This window comes from Medicago truncatula, chromosome 7, assembly GCF_003473485.1.
Source record: "Medicago truncatula cultivar Jemalong A17 chromosome 7, MtrunA17r5.0-ANR, whole genome shotgun sequence".
NCBI classification, from domain to species: Eukaryota; Viridiplantae; Streptophyta; class Magnoliopsida; order Fabales; family Fabaceae; genus Medicago; species Medicago truncatula.
The window spans coordinates 27,220,208-27,242,392 of NC_053048.1; the positions used below are offsets into that span (position 1 = coordinate 27,220,208).

Sequence of the window (22,185 nt, forward strand, 5' to 3'; positions counted from 1 at the left end):
TAGATGTGTCTGAACACGTGTTGCATCCGTATCCACTAATATAATTACCCTAAATTATATGATTCTTTCAAATTATCAACGTTATTGGCGTGTCAGTATCCGTGTTGTATCTGGTGTCGGTGTTCGTATCCATACTCTTAGCGGTCTTCTCTTTTTATGGTCTCTCAAATGGTGGCTTGAAAGTAACTAATAACAAAAGATGGTGGTTTGAAGCTTTCTAGTGTTTCTGTTTTTAGTTGCAGGTAACATGAGTGTAATTATCGTTTAACAATTTTGAATATAGTTTAAATGGTTTTAACACTTTGATTTCACTATATTTGGTTGGATATTGGACGGGGGGCATGGGAGCAGTTTATCAATTGTACACATGCAACGTTTCGAATCACAAAGAAAACAACAATGCTTTTATTCCTTTAAACGGCAGTGGGAAGAGCTTAACGGCAGGTGATGTTATTACTTATTTTCCTTTTATTTAATAATTAAAAAAAAAACCACAGTTCTCTTTATATATAAAAAAAAAGTCACGCTATCATAGTTTGCATAAACAATTATAAACCAGTAAAGTCAAATAATTTTTAAAATTAATCGTAAACAATTTGAATCATAATCGCTTATAAACCAGCAAAGTCAAATATATAATCCATAAAATTAATCGACTTTGATTAGTTTTAACATGAAAGAAAAAGAAAAAAAAACTAAAAAGGTTAATTCTGAATTCCAATGCAGGGGGTTGAGAAAAACTAAACAATACGGGAACGGACTATTAACTGTGAGAACCCTACTTATTAATATTTATTATAGTGCTAACAAAAAATTTTCTAAAATATTTTGAGTCCTATAATATTTTTTTAGAGGATTTAAAGTCCAATCTTCAACATTAATTTTTGCTCACGTTTGTTTCAATTGTTCAAAGGCTAAGGAAGAGTAAATTATATTATTAAAATAATAAATAATATGGAAATTAATACTGTTTTTTGTGGAAGTAATAAAATAATATTTAAATATTATTTTTTGTGGATGGGATATGAAAATACTTGGCAATCTTTGTGGGTTGTATTGAGGCGAACAACACAGATGTACAACATAAAATCGGCTGATAAAAAGGTAACTTGAGTTTTTGTTTTGTGCTAGTAATTTAGTTGATTTGTGGTTAACGGAGGTAAAAGAGAGTTAACGGGGACGATTAGTGACATGGATTAGTAATTTAGTTGTTATTTTATAATTGACTAACATTAAGAAGAATTCATAAGGAATTGTGTGTAAGTTTTCTTTTAAATTAAATTTATTCTTATATATTTGTTACATGTGTTATTTGTATTTAAAATTAAAATAAAAAATTAAGGGTATTTTTGAAAAGAAAAGTCCAACCCAAAAGGGTGCTGAAAGGGGTAGTTTTCTTTATATATAGTATAGATATATTTGTTACATGTATTATTTGTATTTAAAATTAAAATAAAAACTTAAGGGTATTTTTGGAAAGAAAAGTCAAACCCAAAAGCGTGCTGAAAGGGGTAGTTTTCTATATATATAGTATAGATATATAGTATAGATAACACATTGCCATACAACTCACCCGCACGACGCATGGATGTACGATCTAGTTTGTTTTTATTCATGAAAGTGAAATCCCACACACGAAATACAAAAATTGAATGCTTATTCAAAGTAGAAATATAAAGAACATAAAAAAAAAAAAAAAAAAATTGATTTGAATTATTTTGAGCTTCATAATATCAAGGCGTGTCATATACTTGTTGGCAATTACTCCACTTTTGAACTTTAAGAAAATCCATGTGCCACTTGGATTTTTCAAACTTAATGTGAATCCAAACATCCACTAAAACCTCGGTGCTCAAATTGGAACAGGATCAACCAACACTTCTTTAATACATGTCTTCATTAGTCCGTCAGAATCCGTGTAGTTATCTTTGTTTTTGTAAATAACATCCATAAAACGCGAAAGATTAAGAACACGAGTCATAAAAGGCATCGGAACTTCGGTTGGCCTAAGACATTCTTCATTTATATCTTTCCAAACAATTGTCATTCTATTTTTGCATTCTTGAATAGCAGCTTCTCTCGACATATCAAATTGCTTCATATAACAATCTAACAATGAGCAAACATGTCCTCTTTTCTGTTCAAACTGTACAATAGAAAATAAATATTGCAAGTGGTCATTTCGAGTGAAAGAAAACAATAATATGTTAGTGAGTAGTTAATTTTGTTATTTTATAAATACCTCGCTGGAAACAATTTCATCCATTAGCCTGCAAAGAGTTGCAGCGGCGTTAACAATTCTTGGCTCATTTGATACCCAATTGAAGATCTCCTTTGTGGCTATGTCACCCATACCAATGTAAGAGGTTAATATCAGCAAAGGGTAAGCACCTGATTTTTTTGATATGCGCATGTACTCTTCTGTTGTTGGTATATGGTTTTCATTCAGCCATCTCGCCTCTGTCATAAATGCTTGCACTGACTTTTTGAACTGCCATCATTAACATACAAAAAAATTAAATACGAGGATACTCATGTGTCTTATGTTGATTAAAATGTGTGTTTTTTTTTTTGTTGTCGTAGGGACTAGAAACGAAAATTTTAATATTTGTAGGGACGTTTTACTTAACTAGTCCGAAAAAAAGTTAGCGGTTTTTTGGTCTATCCTTTTCTTATTTTAAAAATCAAGATATGATATAGAGACTAACTAATCTAAGGGGTCCCATCCAACAATTCACTTATATGGATTTGCCCACCGAAATAGACATAGGGAAAATTGAAAGTGGATAGTTGAAAGGAGCACACACCAAAAACCGAAACCAAAAACACTCAACCAACACAAATGGTTTTTTAGTTTATCCTTACCTAACTATAGCTAATTTTATAAAACAAATACATATTTATATTGTTTTACTTACTAAAGTGAACCACAAAGAAGTGAACAGTAGAAATTTTCAAAAAATAGTTAAAAGTACATAAAAAAAATTGTGGCCAATACTCAAGTACTAGTGGGTAATTAGAAAAAGCAGAAAGTCATACTTCAATTTTGTAGTAGTCAAGGGTATATATCCTTCCTTCTTTTCTCATTTCTTTCTCTATTTCTTCGTAAATTGTTAAGAATGATCTATAGATAGGTTTCATGTAGTCTGGAAGTTCGTCCAAGCTGCTAATATCCCACCTGAAAAAAATTATAGATGGAAAATGAACTACTTTTAATTAGCAACCGAAAAATAAATTTGATGAAAATATTAATCTGTATATGATATCTTATTCAACCTTTCAACTGCCTTGGTAAAAAGTTCCAGTTCATCAATTGTTCCATATGCATCATATGTATCATCAATGATTGAAAGTAGGGTGATTACTTTAATCATCATTTTTCTTGCTTGAGAATATTGGGGTTCAAAAAATGCAGTCAAAACCCAAAAGCTACATTCCGCGATCCTATCTCTTGCATAAGGTAGTTTGGTAGAGAAGTCCAACTCCTTCCACCATCTTTAAAGATGAAAAACAATATAGTTATTACAAGGTTTAATATTTCCATGATATTCCTAATATTATCTTAATACAAAAGATTGGAGTGTGTAATCTAAGTACTTACTTGGAAATGTTTCCAAACTCTTTTTGATGTAGGGATTGGAGTAAATTGAAATCCAATTTTGCGAAAGTGAGTAGAACTTCATCACAGGTAGGATCTTTCTCATAGATAGAAATGTAGTGTCGTGCCTCTAGCCTTGGTATGTTTTTGTGGAGAGCCTGCTTTAAGGTATATTCGATTTGTGCAGCAAGTGAAGGGCTCGATTGAGAGGCAATGGACTCGAGGTGAGTTGAAGTGAAATTTAATGCTTCTTCTAAAATGTCATCTTCATGAACCATCATATGTGATGCTTCATACAAGCTTAACATCCCCTCAACATCCGTGCTAAGATTTTCATTAAAGTTTCCTTGCTTGTCTTTAAATTTGTTGAACACATCTAGTATAATTATTAAAAACAACCATTTGAGTCAATGAAATAACAAAACAATACTAATAAAAAAAAATATGCAAGTAATATAAAATACGTATCAAATTTTGCCACTAAGCGTTACAGGAAACGCTAAGACCTGTATTAGACGCCACTGAAAATAAGAACCTTTCTTAAAGATTATAAAGAAAGTAACAAAAAAATTTCTCACCAAAACATTGAAACATTAAAATAAGAACTTTTTCTTTTGTAAGTACAATTTTTTATGGACTAAGCGTTGTTCTAATTTTTTGAATTAATTATTGATGCAATGTAAGACAACAAAATAGTTAATTAAACAGAAATCAATATATAAATGCAAATAAAGTTGAGGCATGCATATATATACTTGGTGAAACGTGAAGTCCTTGTTGCCTGAACACCCTAAATAGCATGGCAAGAGAGCACAGGCTGTCTTCAAGCGTTATTTCTCCATTTTCAACATAACTTTTGTGAATATGTTGCAAAACTTCATCAATCTCTTTTTCAAAATGATAACCAACACCCAAACGACATATTGAATCAATCAATTTGACTTTTGTCAAGGGCATCTCAGTCTTTGAGACAAGCATGTTTCTCACTTCATCTTTCAACGTATCAATTTGTGATGCAAGATTCTGATCAAGTTCCTGTGAGGTGTTTGAGAAAAAAAAATTAATTATTAACAAAATTCACTTGATTATAAATAAATTTAACAAAATTCACTTGAGTTTCTTAATTATATATATATATATATATTGACATCCCAAAAGAAAATACTATCGTTGTTAACTACATAAATGAATGGAGAACATATAATATTAATATATAGAATAATAGAAAACAACTAGTGGCAATATATATGTACCATGGTTTCTGAAGCATACTGAAGGAAGAAACCCCCCAAACGCTTGGGTGATAATCTGCAAGATTTCTTTGCTTGGCGTCATGATCAGAGTAAGCTACAGTAGACATCCCAATTACTTTAATTTATTTATACCTTTCCCTAATTCTTCAACTCTAATGTTTTGGTTTGTGAAAGAAGAAGGTGTCTATATAGATATTTATAGTAAACTTTAAAGAATTATACTAATTCCCATTGTACGCATGTTGAACTAAAACTTTTTTAATATATTCTCAAGTTCCTGCATGTGTTAAAAACCTTTAAAATATATTCTCAAGTTTCGGCATGTGTTAATTTGAGCATTTATTTTTGAACATTGTTGACCTAATTGCCTGTCTTATTTTAACTCTAGCTACTGGATCTAGATTTGTTTTTCTATATATTTATTTCATTAATTTGGCCTGTACATCATATACTATAAGTTTAATATTTATTTCAACCTCTAATTTTTAAGGCAAAGCTGTTGGTGTGCGCACGCAACAGTTGACATGCATATAGTATATGCATTCTAAGAAACGTGTGATAATTTGATTATCTTCATAATTATAAATAAATAAGTTCCCCTTTGTGCTTGTTATCTTTTCATCATATTCCTCTCAACAAAATAAAAAATATTCTTTTCAACTTTTCGTTTTTTTCTTATAAACTAAAGGATTAATTGTTTGAATTGACCATGCAAAATACGCAATGTTGAAAAATGACTCTGTAAAATAAAAAAGAGAGATTCTTTTATTTTTTTTACCTTCTAATATACGCGTGGTCCAAAAAAATGATCTAGAGAGATTGAATTTTTTCATGGTTTTTTTCGGATATCTTTAATTAGGATGTTAAAACATGGTTTTACACACAAAAGTTAGATTTTTCCGACTAGGGACAGATTTATCATGAAATTTTATTACCCATAATTATGAATTTCTTAAACAATTCATAATTAATTTGTATCTCATTTAAAAACTTCAAAATTTCATGGTGAAGGTTCTTATCATGTTCTAACCATGCCTACAGAATTATATAACGAAATTTGATCCGTCAGTATATGCTTACTCGGAACAAAATTGCAATTTCGCACGTTTTTGTTGAAAAATAATAATCGATCGAAACATCTTTGAAAACCTACGAAATTTTGCAGATTCTTTTTTTGTATTTCTATAAATGTCTCTGCAAACAATCAGCTCAAAATTAGTTTTTAGGTTAGTGTTTTCATTTTTTTGTTTTTTGTGTTTTTGATGCTTTAAAAATTCATAATTAATTCAACCTTAGTTGAAAAATTATAAATTTTTGTGTAAAGTCATATTTTAATGTCCTAAACATGCTTGAAAATATTCAACCTCTAAGAAGATTTTTTGGACTTCAACTATATTACAAGGTCAAAAGCCTATACTTGATGCTTATTAGGCCAAAAACCACTATCGAATAGTGCCCCGATTAACATATGATTCAAAAGGTAGTGTATGATGTATCGTCAACAAAATACAAAACTATCTGTACGCCCACCAATGAGAAGCTTTAGATTCCTGATAATCTTTAATGTCTCCGACCATCATTACTCTACGATGGTTGATGGATATAAAAATTGTTGTACAAAACAGTTTTCTACCGACTCTTTAGGAGTTGTTCCATAAGTTCTATGGAAGGATCCTTAGACCACCACTCAAGTACACAATTATTATCCTTTCAATACATCTCACTCTTGCTGTCTTACCTAAATAAGTGTCGCCGTGTTTGCAAGTGTCTCCCGAATTGCAAAGCCATGGTTGCTGCTCGACAAATGTCAACATTATGATCACTTCAGGTCATTAGTGAAAATTAAATTCTTAATGAGGATGAACGAAAAATAGTCTGCACGAAACTTTAGCAACATACAAGGATATTTAATTTTAATAAAGAAACAAAGACTAGTCTTACAGCAACCAAACAATGGCATTTTTTTTTAAAACATCAATTATTTATTAAAAATTATATATTTAATATTTATTAAATGTACAAATTCTAATATAAACTTACTATTTACAACTTCTTAAACATGTGAAATTTTACACATTATGCAAAAATCCTTAGTTTATTAATATTTTGTTGAGGGAAAGGTTTCAAATGAAAAAATGCTTAATTTATTGATATTTTGTTGAGGAACAGTTTCACAATATCTATAATTAAATTTATTGCATATGTACATCCAACAAATAGAAATATTCATCCAATAATTTGTTAGTGTAGGCTTCCGGTGTGCGCATGCCGTAGTTTATCACATATGCACATTCTAAAAAACATATTCATATTCAAAATCCTTAAACAAATAAGTTTCCCTCTTAACATATTTGTGTTTGTTAAGTTGGTGCTGGGAAAACATGGAATGAATAATACATTTTATCGTTTAAATATTTGTCTTTTGTTTTATTAGGGATAACATGCATGTCTCATGTTATTTTTACGTATTCGTTACAATATCTGTCTTGCGTTTTTTCTTCTTCTTCATCAAAGACAAATATTTAATTTATTCACTAATTTTAACTGATTATTCAATGACAATCATTTTAACTGATTATTTTCCATTACTTACAACTAGAGGAAAGACGTGCACCATCGTGCCCGTTTATCCGCTCTTTCTACTGCAATAACGCATGTGATTATTTTATTATGATTGTTTGTATAGTTTTGATTAAAAATTTTAAATTTTTAAATATTATGAAAATTATTGATATATTGATTTATAAACAAAATATTGTCAAGGCATATAACAAAATTATTTTTGAACTCAACATATTTTAGTTTGCCTGCATATAAAATTAAGGTAAAATAATGATCATTTATTGTTTATTCTAATAGTAATTAGTAACATCATAACATAAGTGTGTTGTGTAAAAGAAACATCATAAATAAATGTATAAATGACATGTTATGTAAAAGACACATTGTAATGATTGCGATAAAATAATATCTTTAAAAACTACATTTTTCGTAAAGTCTCCATCTTCCGCTTCTATTTTCCCTTCTTTAATGAGAACTTTTGTTGAATTTTGAGAAACTCCTCTTGAAAAGGCTACATATAATTGACCATGGCTGAAAACATGCCGTGGAAAATAGATTCCGACATTGAAAATGGTCTGCCTTTGTGACTTATTTATGGTAATAGAAAAACTTAGTCTAATGGGAAACTGTTTTCTACTAAGCACAAAGGGAAGTCATGAACTCACATTTGTTTTTCATTTAATTCTGGACAAAAATGCTCTTTTTCCAGCATTGCTTCCTGTTAGGATTTCCATATTCAACATATTCTTAAATAAACCACGACATAAAATCGCGTTCCATTACACAGGCCATATCTAGGGTCTATGTTTCGCAACAACATCAAAGGTGCACCTTTTTTTACCTTTAAAATATGTGATGAGAATCTTCCTTTAGCAGTTGAGTTTAAAAATTCATGTTGATATAAGTTATGAGTATTCCCTTCAACCTCGTTAAATGACAACAAATTATGTTATTCTCCTGGAAACTAATTGATAATTATGTCATTCAATTTTTGAACATCATCATTTGTAGGTGTAATTATGGCTCTTTCAACCATATATAAATTATGATATTACTCCTCGCCTATGAATCACATACATTCGTCATATTAGATGTGTCTGAACACGTGTTGCATCCGTATCCACTAATATAATTACCCTAAATTATATGATTCTTTCAAATTATCAACGTTATTGGCGTGTCAGTATCCGTGTTGTATCTGGTGTCGGTGTTCGTATCCATACTCTTAGCGGTCTTCTCTTTTTATGGTCTCTCAAATGGTGGCTTGAAAGTAACTAATAACAAAAGATGGTGGTTTGAAGCTTTCTAGTGTTTCTGTTTTTAGTTGCAGGTAACATGAGTGTAATTATCGTTTAACAATTTTGAATATAGTTTAAATGGTTTTAACACTTTGATTTCACTATATTTGGTTGGATATTGGACGGGGGGCATGGGAGCAGTTTATCAATTGTACACATGCAACGTTTCGAATCACAAAGAAAACAACAATGCTTTTATTCCTTTAAACGGCAGTGGGAAGAGCTTACGGCAGGTGATGTTATTACTTATTTTCCTTTTATTTAATAATTAAAAAAAAACCACAGTTCTCTTTATATATAAAAAAAAAGTCACGCTATCATAGTTTGCATAAACAATTATAAACCAGTAAAGTCAAATAATTTTTAAAATTAATCGTAAACAATTTGAATCATAATCGCTTATAAACCAGCAAAGTCAAATATATAATCCATAAAATTAATCGACTTTGATTAGTTTTAACATGAAAGAAAAAGAAAAAAAAACTAAAAAGGTTAATTCTGAATTCCAATGCAGGGGGTTGAGAAAACTAAACAATACGGGAACGGACTATTAACTGTGAGAACCCTACTTATTAATATTTATTATAGTGCTAACAAAAAATTTTCTAAAATATTTTGAGTCCTATAATATTTTTTTAGAGGATTTAAAGTCCAATCTTCAACATTAATTTTTGCTCACGTTTGTTTCAATTGTTCAAAGGCTAAGGAAGAGTAAATTATATTATTAAAATAATAAATAATATGGAAATTAATACTGTTTTTTGTGGAAGTAATAAAATAATATTTAAATATTATTTTTTGTGGATGGGATATGAAAATACTTGGCAATCTTTGTGGGTTGTATTGAGGCGAACAACACAGATGTACAACATAAAATCGGCTGATAAAAAGGTAACTTGAGTTTTTGTTTTGTGCTAGTAATTTAGTTGATTTGTGGTTAACGGAGGTAAAAGAGAGTTAACGGGGACGATTAGTGACATGGATTAGTAATTTAGTTGTTATTTTATAATTGACTAACATTAAGAAGAATTCATAAGGAATTGTGTGTAAGTTTTCTTTTAAATTAAATTTATTCTTATATATTTGTTACATGTGTTATTTGTATTTAAAATTAAAATAAAAAATTAAGGGTATTTTTGAAAAGAAAAGTCCAACCCAAAAGGGTGCTGAAAGGGGTAGTTTTCTTTATATATAGTATAGATATATTTGTTACATGTATTATTTGTATTTAAAATTAAAATAAAAACTTAAGGGTATTTTTGGAAAGAAAAGTCAAACCCAAAAGCGTGCTGAAAGGGGTAGTTTTCTATATATATAGTATAGATATATAGTATAGATAACACATTACCATACAACTCACCCGCACGACGCATGGATGTACGATCTAGTTTGTTTTTATTCATGAAAGTGAAATCCCACACACGAAATACAAAAATTGAATGCTTATTCAAAGTAGAAATATAAAGAACATAAAAAAAAAAAAAAAAAAATTGATTTGAATTATTTTGAGCTTCATAATATCAAGGCGTGTCATATACTTGTTGGCAATTACTCCACTTTTGAACTTTAAGAAAATCCATGTGCCACTTGGATTTTTCAAACTTAATGTGAATCCAAACATCCACTAAAACCTCGGTGCTCAAATTGGAACAGGATCAACCAACACTTCTTTAATACATGTCTTCATTAGTCCGTCAGAATCCGTGTAGTTATCTTTGTTTTTGTAAATAACATCCATAAAACGTGAAAGATTAAGAACACGAGTCATAAAAGGCATCGGAACTTCGGTTGGCCTAAGACATTCTTCATTTATATCTTTCCAAACAATTGTCATTCTATTTTTGCATTCTTGAATAGCAGCTTCTCTCGACATATCAAATTGCTTCATATAACAATCTAACAATGAGCAAACATGTCCTCTTTTCTGTTCAAACTGTACAATAGAAAATAAATAATGCAAGTGGTCATTTCGAGTGAAAGAAAACAATAATATGTTAGTGAGTAGTTAATTTTGTTATTTTATAAATACCTCGCTGGAAACAATTTCATCCATTAGCCTGCAAAGAGTTGCAGCGGCGTTAACAATTCTTGGCTCATTTGATACCCAATTGAAGATCTCCTTTGTGGCTATGTCACCCATACCAATGTAAGAGGTTAATATCAGCAAAGGGTAAGCACCTGATTTTTTTGATATGCGCATGTACTCTTCTGTTGTTGGTATATGGTTTTCATTCAGCCATCTCGCCTCTGTCATAAATGCTTGCACTGACTTTTTGAACTGCCATCATTAACATACAAAAAAATTAAATACGAGGATACTCATGTGTCTTATGTTGATTAAAATGTGTGTTTTTTTTTTTTGTTGTCGTAGGGACTAGAAACGAAAATTTTAATATTTGTAGGGACGTTTTACTTAACTAGTCCGAAAAAAAGTTAGCGGTTTTTTGGTCTATCCTTTTCTTATTTTAAAAATCAAGATATGATATAGAGACTAACTAATCTAAGGGGTCCCATCCAACAATTCACTTATATGGATTTGCCCACCGAAATAGACATAGGGAAAATTGAAAGTGGATAGTTGAAAGGAGCACACACCAAAAACCGAAACCAAAAACACTCAACCAACACAAATGGTTTTTTAGTTTATCCTTACCTAACTATAGCTAATTTTATAAAACAAATACATATTTATATTGTTTTACTTACTAAACTGAACCACAAAGAAGTGAACAGTAGAAATTTTCAAAAAATAGTTAAAAGTACATAAAAAAAATTGTGGCCAATACTCAAGTACTAGTGGGTAATTAGAAAAAGCAGAAAGTCATACTTCAATTTTGTAGTAGTCAAGGGTATATATCCTTCCTTCTTTTCTCATTTCTTTCTCTATTTCTTCGTAAATTGTTAAGAATGATCTATAGATAGGTTTCATGTAGTCTGGAAGTTCGTCCAAGCTGCTAATATCCCACCTGAAAAAAATTATAGATGGAAAATGAACTACTTTTAATTAGCAACCGAAAAATAAATTTGATGAAAATATTAATCTGTATATGATATCTTATTCAACCTTTCAACTGCCTTGGTAAAAAGTTCCAGTTCATCAATTGTTCCATATGCATCATATGTATCATCAATGATTGAAAGTAGGGTGATTACTTTAATCATCATTTTTCTTGCTTGAGAATATTGGGGTTCAAAAAATGCAGTCAAAACCCAAAAGCTACATTCCGCGATCCTATCTCTTGCATAAGGTAGTTTGGTAGAGAAGTCCAACTCCTTCCACCATCTTTAAAGATGAAAAACAATATAGTTATTACAAGGTTTAATATTTCCATGATATTCCTAATATTATCTTAATACAAAAGATTGGAGTGTGTAATCTAAGTACTTACTTGGAAATGTTTCCAAACTCTTTTTGATGTAGGGATTGGAGTAAATTGAAATCCAATTTTGCGAAAGTGAGTAGAACTTCATCACAGGTAGGATCTTTCTCATAGATAGAAATGTAGTGTCGTGCCTCTAGCCTTGGTATGTTTTTGTGGAGAGCCTGCTTTAAGGTATATTCGATTTGTGCAGCAAGTGAAGGGCTCGATTGAGAGGCAATGGACTCGAGGTGAGTTGAAGTGAAATTTAATGCTTCTTCTAAAATGTCATCTTCATGAACCATCATATGTGATGCTTCATACAAGCTTAACATCCCCTCAACATCCGTGCTAAGATTTTCATTAAAGTTTCCTTGCTTGTCTTTAAATTTGTTGAACACATCTAGTATAATTATTAAAAACAACCATTTGAGTCAATGAAATAACAAAACAATACTAATAAAAAAAAATATGCAAGTAATATAAAATACGTATCAAATTTTGCCACTAAGCGTTACAGGAAACGCTAAGACCTGTATTAGACGCCACTGAAAATAAGAACCTTTATTAAAGATTATAAAGAAAGTAACAAAAAAATTTCTCACCAAAACATTGAAACATTAAAATAAGAACTTTTTCTTTTGTAAGTACAATTTTTTTATGGACTAAGCGTTGTTCTAATTTTTTGAATTAATTATTGATGCAATGTAAGACAACAAAATAGTTAATTAAACAGAAATCAATATATAAATGCAAATAAAGTTGAGGCATGCATATATATACTTGGTGAAACGTGAAGTCCTTGTTGCCTGAACACCCTAAATAGCATGGCAAGAGAGCACAGGCTGTCTTCAAGCGTTATTTCTCCATTTTCAACATAACTTTTGTGAATATGTTGCAAAACTTCATCAATCTCTTTTTCAAAATGATAACCAACACCCAAACGACATATTGAATCAATCAATTTGACTTTTGTCAAGGGCATCTCAGTCTTTGAGACAAGCATGTTTCTCACTTCATCTTTCAACGTATCAATTTGTGATGCAAGATTCTGATCAAGTTCCTGTGAGGTGTTTGAGAAAAAAAAATTAATTATTAACAAAATTCACTTGATTATAAATAAATTTAACAAAATTCACTTGAGTTTCTTAATTATATATATATATATATATTGACATCCCAAAAGAAAATACTAGTAATAATCGTTGTTAACTACATAAATGAATGGAGAACATATAATATTAATATATAGAATAATAGAAAACAACTAGTGGCAATATATATGTACCATGGTTTCTGAAGCATACTGAAGGAAGAAACCCCCCAAACGCTTGGGTGATAATCTGCAAGATTTCTTTGCTTGGCGTCATGATCAGAGTAAGCTACAGTAGACATCCCAATTACTTTAATTTATTTATACCTTTCCCTAATTCTTCAACTCTAATGTTTTGGTTTGTGAAAGAAGAAGGTGTCTATATAGATATTTATAGTAAACTTTAAAGAATTATACTAATTCCCATTGTACGCATGTTGAACTAAAACTTTTTTAATATATTCTCAAGTTCCTGCATGTGTTAAAAACCTTTAAAATATATTCTCAAGTTTCGGCATGTGTTAATTTGAGCATTTATTTTTGAACATTGTTGACCTAATTGCCTGTCTTATTTTAACTCTAGCTACTGGATCTAGATTTGTTTTTCTATATATTTATTTCATTAATTTGGCCTGTACATCATATACTATAAGTTTAATATTTATTTCAACCTCTAATTTTTAAGGCAAAGCTGTTGGTGTGCGCACGCAACAGTTGACATGCATATAGTATATGCATTCTAAGAAACGTGTGATAATTTGATTATCTTCATAATTATAAATAAATAAGTTCCCCTTTGTGCTTGTTATCTTTTCATCATATTCCTCTCAACAAAATAAAAAATATTCTTTTCAACTTTTCGTTTTTTTCTTATAAACTAAAGGATTAATTGTTTGAATTGACCATGCAAAATACGCAATGTTGAAAAATGACTCTGTAAAATAAAAAAGAGAGATTCTTTTATTTTTTTTACCTTCTAATATACGCGTGGTCCAAAAAAATGATCTAGAGAGATTGAATTTTTTCATGGTTTTTTTCGGATATCTTTAATTAGGATGTTAAAACATGGTTTTACACACAAAAGTTAGATTTTTCCGACTAGGGACAGATTTATCATGAAATTTTATTACCCATAATTATGAATTTCTTAAACAATTCATAATTAATTTGTATCTCATTTAAAAACTTCAAAATTTCATGGTGAAGGTTCTTATCATGTTCTAACCATGCCTACAGAATTATATAACGAAATTTGATCCGTCAGTATATGCTTACTCGGAACAAAATTGCAATTTCGCACGTTTTTGTTGAAAAATAATAATCGATCGAAACATCTTTGAAAACCTACGAAATTTTGCAGATTCTTTTTTTGTATTTCTATAAATGTCTCTGCAAACAATCAGCTCAAAATTAGTTTTTAGGTTAGTGTTTTCATTTTTTTGTTTTTTGTGTTTTTGATGCTTTAAAAATTCATAATTAATTCAACCTTAGTTGAAAAATTATAAATTTTTGTGTAAAGTCATATTTTAATGTCCTAAACATGCTTGAAAATATTCAACCTCTAAGAAGATTTTTTGGACTTCAACTATATTACAAGGTCAAAAGCCTATACTTGATGCTTATTAGGCCAAAAACCACTATCGAATAGTGCCCCGATTAACATATGATTCAAAAGGTAGTGTATGATGTATCGTCAACAAAATACAAAACTATCTGTACGCCCACCAATGAGAAGCTTTAGATTCCTGATAATCTTTAATGTCTCCGACCATCATTACTCTACGATGGTTGATGGATATAAAAATTGTTGTACAAAACAGTTTTCTACCGACTCTTTAGGAGTTGTTCCATAAGTTCTATGGAAGGATCCTTAGACCACCACTCAAGTACACAATTATTATCCTTTCAATACATCTCACTCTTGCTGTCTTACCTAAATAAGTGTCGCCGTGTTTGCAAGTGTCTCCCGAATTGCAAAGCCATGGTTGCTGCTCGACAAATGTCAACATTATGATCACTTCAGGTCATTAGTGAAAATTAAATTCTTAATGAGGATGAACGAAAAAATAGTCTGCACGAAACTTTAGCAACATACAAGGATATTTAATTTTAATAAAGAAACAAAGACTAGTCTTAAAGCAACCAAACAATGGCATTTTTTTTTAAAACATCAATTATTTATTAAAATTATATATTTAATATTTATTAAATGTACAAATTCTAATATAAACTTACTATTTACAACTTCTTAAACATGTGAAATTTTACACATTATGCAAAAATCCTTAGTTTATTAATATTTTGTTGAGGGAAAGGTTTCAAATGAAAAAATGCTTAATTTATTGATATTTTGTTGAGGAACAGTTTCACAATATCTATAATTAAATTTATTGCATATGTACATCCAACAAATAGAAATATTCATCCAATAATTTGTTAGTGTAGGCTTCCGGTGTGCGCATGCCGTAGTTTATCACATATGCACATTCTAAAAAACATATTCATATTCAAAATCCTTAAACAAATAAGTTTCCCTCTTAACATATTTGTGTTTGTTAAGTTGGTGCTGGGAAAACATGGAATGAATAATACATTTTATCGTTTAAATATTTGTCTTTTGTTTTATTAGGGATAACATGCATGTCTCATGTTATTTTTACGTATTCGTTACAATATCTGTCTTGCGTTTTTTCTTCTTCTTCATCAAAGACAAATATTTAATTTATTCACTAATTTTAACTGATTATTCAATGACAATCATTTTAACTGATTATTTTCCATTACTTACAACTAGAGGAAAGACGTGCACCATCGTGCCCGTTTATCCGCTCTTTCTACTGCAATAACGCATGTGATTATTTTATTATGATTGTTTGTATAGTTTTGATTAAAAATTTTAAATTTTTAAATATTATGAAAATTATTGATATATTGATTTATAAACAAAATATTGTCAAGGCATATAACAAAATTATTTTTGAACTCAACATATTTTAGTTTGCCTGCATATAAAATTAAGGTAAAATAATGATCATTTATTGTTTATTCTAATAGTAATTAGTAACATCATAACATAAGTGTGTTGTGTAAAAGAAACATCATAAATAAATGTATAAATGACATGTTATGTAAAAGACACATTGTAATGATTGCGATAAAATAATATCTTTAAAAACTACATTTTTCGTAAAGTCTCCATCTTCCGCTTCTATTTTCCCTTCTTTAATGAGAACTTTTGTTGAATTTTGAGAAACTCCTCTTGAAAAGGCTACATATAATTGACCATGGCTGAAAACATGCCGTGGAAAATAGATTCCGACATTGAAAATGGTCTGCCTTTGTGACTTATTTATGGTAATAGAAAAACTTAGTCTAATGGGAAACTGTTTTCTACTAAGCACAAAGGGAAGTCATGAACTCACATTTGTTTTTCATTTAATTCTGGACAAAAATGCTCTTTTTCCAGCATTGCTTCCTGTTAGGATTTCCATATTCAACATATTCTTAAATAAACCACGACATAAAATCGCGTTCCATTACACAGGCCATATCTAGGGTCTATGTTTCGCAACAACATCAAAGGTGCACCTTTTTTTACCTTTAAAATATGTGATGAGAATCTTCCTTTAGCAGTTGAGTTTAAAAATTCATGTTGATATAAGTTATGAGTATTCCCTTCAACCTCGTTAAATGACAACAAATTATGTTATTCTCCTGGAAACTAATTGATAATTATGTCATTCAATTTTTGAACATCATCATTTGTAGGTGTAATTATGGCTCTTTCAACCATATATAAATTATGATATTACTCCTCGCCTATGAATCACATACATTCGTCATATTAGATGTGTCTGAACACGTGTTGCATCCGTATCCACTAATATAATTACCCTAAATTATATGATTCTTTCAAATTATCAACGTTATTGGCGTGTCAGTATCCGTGTTGTATCTGGTGTCGGTGTTCGTATCCATACTCTTAGCGGTCTTCTCTTTTTATGGTCTCTCAAATGGTGGCTTGAAAGTAACTAATAACAAAAGATGGTGGTTTGAAGCTTTCTAGTGTTTCTGTTTTTAGTTGCAGGTAACATGAGTGTAATTATCGTTTAACAATTTTGAATATAGTTTAAATGGTTTTAACACTTTGATTTCACTATATTTGGTTGGATATTGGACGGGGGCATGGGAGCAGTTTATCAATTGTACACATGCAACGTTTCGAATCACAAAGAAAACAACAATGCTTTTATTCCTTTAAACGGCAGTGGGAAGAGCTTAGCGGCAGGTGATGTTATTACTTATTTTCCTTTTATTTAATAATTAAAAAAAAACCACAGTTCTCTTTATATATAAAAAAAAAGTCACGCTATCATAGTTTGCATAAACAATTATAAACCAGTAAAGTCAAATAATTTTTAAAATTAATCGTAAACAATTTGAATCATAATCGCTTATAAACCAGCAAAGTCAAATATATAATCCATAAAATTAATCGACTTTGATTAGTTTTAACATGAAAGAAAAAGAAAAAAAAAACTAAAAAGGTTAATTCTGAATTCCAATGCAGGGGGTTGAGGAAAACTAAACAATACGGGAACGGACTATTAACTGTGAGAACCCTACTTATTAATATTTATTATAGTGCTAACAAAAAATTTTCTAAAATATTTTGAGTCCTATAATATTTTTTTAGAGGATTTAAAGTCCAATCTTCAACATTAATTTTTGCTCACGTTTGTTTCAATTGTTCAAAGGCTAAGGAAGAGTAAATTATATTATTAAAATAATAAATAATATGGAAATTAATACTGTTTTTTGTGGAAGTAATAAAATAATATTTAAATATTATTTTTTGTGGATGGGATATGAAAATACTTGGCAATCTTTGTGGGTTGTATTGAGGCGAACAACACAGATGTACAACATAAAATCGGCTGATAAAAAGGTAACTTGAGTTTTTGTTTTGTGCTAGTAATTTAGTTGATTTGTGGTTAACGGAGGTAAAAGAGAGTTAACGGGGACGATTAGTGACATGGATTAGTAATTTAGTTGTTATTTTATAATTGACTAACATTAAGAAGAATTCATAAGGAATTGTGTGTAAGTTTTCTTTTAAATTAAATTTATTCTTATATATTTGTTACATGTGTTATTTGTATTTAAAATTAAAATAAAAAATTAAGGGTATTTTTGAAAAGAAAAGTCCAACCCAAAAGGGTGCTGAAAGGGGTAGTTTTCTTTATATATAGTATAGATATATTTGTTACATGTATTATTTGTATTTAAAATTAAAATAAAAACTTAAGGGTATTTTTGGAAAGAAAAGTCAAACCCAAAAGCGTGCTGAAAGGGGTAGTTTTCTATATATATAGTATAGATATATAGTATAGATAACACATTGCCATACAACTCACCCGCACGACGCATGGATGTACGATCTAGTTTGTTTTTATTCATGAAAGTGAAATCCCACACACGAAATACAAAAATTGAATGCTTATTCAAAGTAGAAATATAAAGAACATAAAAAAAAAAAAAAAAAAATTGATTTGAATTATTTTGAGCTTCATAATATCAAGGCGTGTCATATACTTGTTGGCAATTACTCCACTTTTGAACTTTAAGAAAATCCATGTGCCACTTGGATTTTTCAAACTTAATGTGAATCCAAACATCCACTAAAACCTCGGTGCTCAAATTGGAACAGGATCAACCAACACTTCTTTAATACATGTCTTCATTAGTCCGTCAGAATCCGTGTAGTTATCTTTGTTTTTGTAAATAACATCCATAAAACGTGAAAGATTAAGAACACGAGTCATAAAAGGCATCGGAACTTCGGTTGGCCTAAGACATTCTTCATTTATATCTTTCCAAACAATTGTCATTCTATTTTTGCATTCTTGAATAGCAGCTTCTCTCGACATATCAAATTGCTTCATATAACAATCTAACAATGAGCAAACATGTCCTCTTTTCTGTTCAAACTGTACAATAGAAAATAAATAATGCAAGTGGTCATTTCGAGTGAAAGAAAACAATAATATGTTAGTGAGTAGTTAATTTTGTTATTTTATAAATACCTCGCTGGAAACAATTTCATCCATTAGCCTGCAAAGAGTTGCAGCGGCGTTAACAATTCTTGGCTCATTTGATACCCAATTGAAGATCTCCTTTGTGGCTATGTCACCCATACCAATGTAAGAGGTTAATATCAGCAAAGGGTAAGCACCTGATTTTTTTGATATGCGCATGTACTCTTCTGTTGTTGGTATATGGTTTTCATTCAGCCATCTCGCCTCTGTCATAAATGCTTGCACTGACTTTTTGAACTGCCATCATTAACATACAAAAAAATTAAATACGAGGATACTCATGTGTCTTATGTTGATTAAAATGTGTGTTTTTTTTTTTTGTTGTCGTAGGGACTAGAAACGAAAATTTTAATATTTGTAGGGACGTTTTACTTAACTAGTCCGAAAAAAAGTTAGCGGTTTTTTGGTCTATCCTTTTCTTATTTTAAAAATCAAGATATGATATAGAGACTAACTAATCTAAGGGGTCCCATCCAACAATTCACTTATATGGATTTGCCCACCGAAATAGACATAGGGAAAATTGAAAGTGGATAGTTGAAAGGAGCACACACCAAAAACCGAAACCAAAAACACTCAACCAACACAAATGGTTTTTTAGTTTATCCTTACCTAACTATAGCTAATTTTATAAAACAAATACATATTTATATTGTTTTACTTACTAAACTGAACCACAAAGAAGTGAACAGTAGAAATTTTCAAAAAATAGTTAAAAGTACATAAAAAAAATTGTGGCCAATACTCAAGTACTAGTGGGTAATTAGAAAAAGCAGAAAGTCATACTTCAATTTTGTAGTAGTCAAGGGTATATATCCTTCCTTCTTTTCTCATTTCTTTCTCTATTTCTTCGTAAATTGTTAAGAATGATCTATAGATAGGTTTCATGTAGTCTGGAAGTTCGTCCAAGCTGCTAATATCCCACCTGAAAAAAATTATAGATGGAAAATGAACTACTTTTAATTAGCAACCGAAAAATAAATTTGATGAAAATATTAATCTGTATATGATATCTTATTCAACCTTTCAACTGCCTTGGTAAAAAGTTCCAGTTCATCAATTGTTCCATATGCATCATATGTATCATCAATGATTGAAAGTAGGGTGATTACTTTAATCATCATTTTTCTTGCTTGAGAATATTGGGGTTCAAAAAATGCAGTCAAAACCCAAAAGCTACATTCCGCGATCCTATCTCTTGCATAAGGTAGTTTGGTAGAGAAGTCCAACTCCTTCCACCATCTTTAAAGATGAAAAACAATATAGTTATTACAAGGTTTAATATTTCCATGATATTCCTAATATTATCTTAATACAAAAGATTGGAGTGTGTAATCTAAGTACTTACTTGGAAATGTTTCCAAACTCTTTTTGATGTAGGGATTGGAGTAAATTGAAATCCAATTTTGCGAAAGTGAGTAGAACTTCATCACAGGTAGGATCTTTCTCATAGATAGAAATGTAGTGTCGTGCCTCTAGCCTTGGTATGTTTTTGTGGAGAGCCTGCTTTAAGGTATATTCGATTTGTGCAGCAAGTGAAGGGCTCGATTGAGAGGCAATGGACTCGAGGTGAGTTGAAGTGAAATTTAATGCTTCTTCTAAAATGTCATCTTCATGAACCATCATATGTGATGCTTCATACAAGCTTAACATCCCCTCAACATCCGTGCTAAGATTTTCATTAAAGTTTCCTTGCTTGTCTTTAAATTTGTTGAACACATCTAGTATAATTATTAAAAACAACCATTTGAGTCAATGAAATAACAAAACAATACTAATAAAAAAAAATATGCAAGTAATATAAAATACGTATCAAATTTTGCCACTAAGCGTTACAGGAAACGCTAAGACCTGTATTAGACGCCACTGAAAATAAGAACCTTTATTAAAGATTATAAAGAAAGTAACAAAAAAATTTCTCACCAAAACATTGAAACATTAAAATAAGAACTTTTTCTTTTGTAAGTACAATTTTTTTATGGACTAAGCGTTGTTCTAATTTTTTGAATTAATTATTGATGCAATGTAAGACAACAAAATAGTTAATTAAACAGAAATCAATATATAAATGCAAATAAAGTTGAGGCATGCATATATATACTTGGTGAAACGTGAAGTCCTTGTTGCCTGAACACCCTAAATAGCATGGCAAGAGAGCACAGGCTGTCTTCAAGCGTTATTTCTCCATTTTCAACATAACTTTTGTGAATATGTTGCAAAACTTCATCAATCTCTTTTTCAAAATGATAACCAACACCCAAACGACATATTGAATCAATCAATTTGACTTTTGTCAAGGGCATCTCAGTCTTTGAGACAAGCATGTTTCTCACTTCATCTTTCAACGTATCAATTTGTGATGCAAGATTCTGATCAAGTTCCTGTGAGGTGTTTGAGAAAAAAAAATTAATTATTAACAAAATTCACTTGATTATAAATAAATTTAACAAAATTCACTTGAGTTTCTTAATTATATATATATATATATATTGACATCCCAAAAGAAAATACTAGTAATAATCGTTGTTAACTACATAAATGAATGGAGAACATATAATATTAATATATAGAATAATAGAAAACAACTAGTGGCAATATATATGTACCATGGTTTCTGAAGCATACTGAAGGAAGAAACCCCCCCAAACGCTTGGGTGATAATCTGCAAGATTTCTTTGCTTGGCGTCATGATCAGAGTAAGCTACAGTAGACATCCCAATTACTTTAATTTATTTATACCTTTCCCTAATTCTTCAACTCTAATGTTTTGGTTTGTGAAAGAAGAAGGTGTCTATATAGATATTTATAGTAAACTTTAAAGAATTATACTAATTCCCATTGTACGCATGTTGAACTAAAACTTTTTTAATATATTCTCAAGTTCCTGCATGTGTTAAAAACCTTTAAAATATATTCTCAAGTTT

General features: G+C 30.0%; 1 protein-coding gene and 2 pseudogenes across 3 annotated transcripts; all 3 read right to left on the reverse strand.

Annotated features, from left to right (window-relative positions):
* Positions 1-1,583: 1,583 nt before the first annotated feature.
* LOC120576880 (probable terpene synthase 2) lies at positions 1,584-4,958 on the reverse strand (annotated as a pseudogene). Its single transcript, XR_005642960.1, has 7 exons — positions 4,852-4,958; positions 4,354-4,633; positions 3,602-3,974; positions 3,277-3,495; positions 3,040-3,178; positions 2,243-2,491; positions 1,584-2,146 (listed from the first exon to the last, which is right to left on the reverse strand). The product of XR_005642960.1 is annotated as a probable terpene synthase 2 (transcript).
* A 5,123-nt stretch (positions 4,959-10,081) lies between these two features.
* LOC120576877 (probable terpene synthase 2) lies at positions 10,082-13,465 on the reverse strand (annotated as a pseudogene). Its single transcript, XR_005642958.1, has 7 exons — positions 13,359-13,465; positions 12,854-13,133; positions 12,101-12,473; positions 11,776-11,994; positions 11,539-11,677; positions 10,741-10,989; positions 10,082-10,644 (listed from the first exon to the last, which is right to left on the reverse strand). The product of XR_005642958.1 is annotated as a probable terpene synthase 2 (transcript).
* A 5,125-nt stretch (positions 13,466-18,590) lies between these two features.
* LOC120576871 (probable terpene synthase 2) lies at positions 18,591-22,028 on the reverse strand. The gene is made up of 7 exons (XM_039827466.1): positions 21,868-22,028; positions 21,363-21,642; positions 20,610-20,982; positions 20,285-20,503; positions 20,048-20,186; positions 19,250-19,498; positions 18,591-19,153 (listed from the first exon to the last, which is right to left on the reverse strand). Exons 1-7 carry the CDS (start codon positions 21,973-21,975, stop codon positions 18,860-18,862), a joined length of 1,662 nt encoding a protein of 553 aa, XP_039683400.1. The 5' UTR covers positions 21,976-22,028; the 3' UTR covers positions 18,591-18,859.
* Positions 22,029-22,185: the final 157 nt, after the last annotated feature.

What these genes read in the sequence shown, in the direction of transcription:
- LOC120576871 (XM_039827466.1), bottom strand. Translation starts at nt 21,975, where the DNA reads ATGTCTACTGTAGCTTACTCTGATCATGACGCCAAGCAAAGAAATCTT. An exon ending in GAGTTTGGAAACATTTCCAA is followed by an intron (nt 20,504 to 20,609) that starts GTAAGTACTTAG and finishes TCATCTTTAAAG; the next exon opens with ATGGTGGAAGGAGTTGGACT. An exon ending in ATGAAATTGTTTCCAGCGAG is followed by an intron (nt 19,154 to 19,249) that starts GTATTTATAAAA and finishes TCTATTGTACAG; the next exon opens with TTTGAACAGAAAAGAGGACA.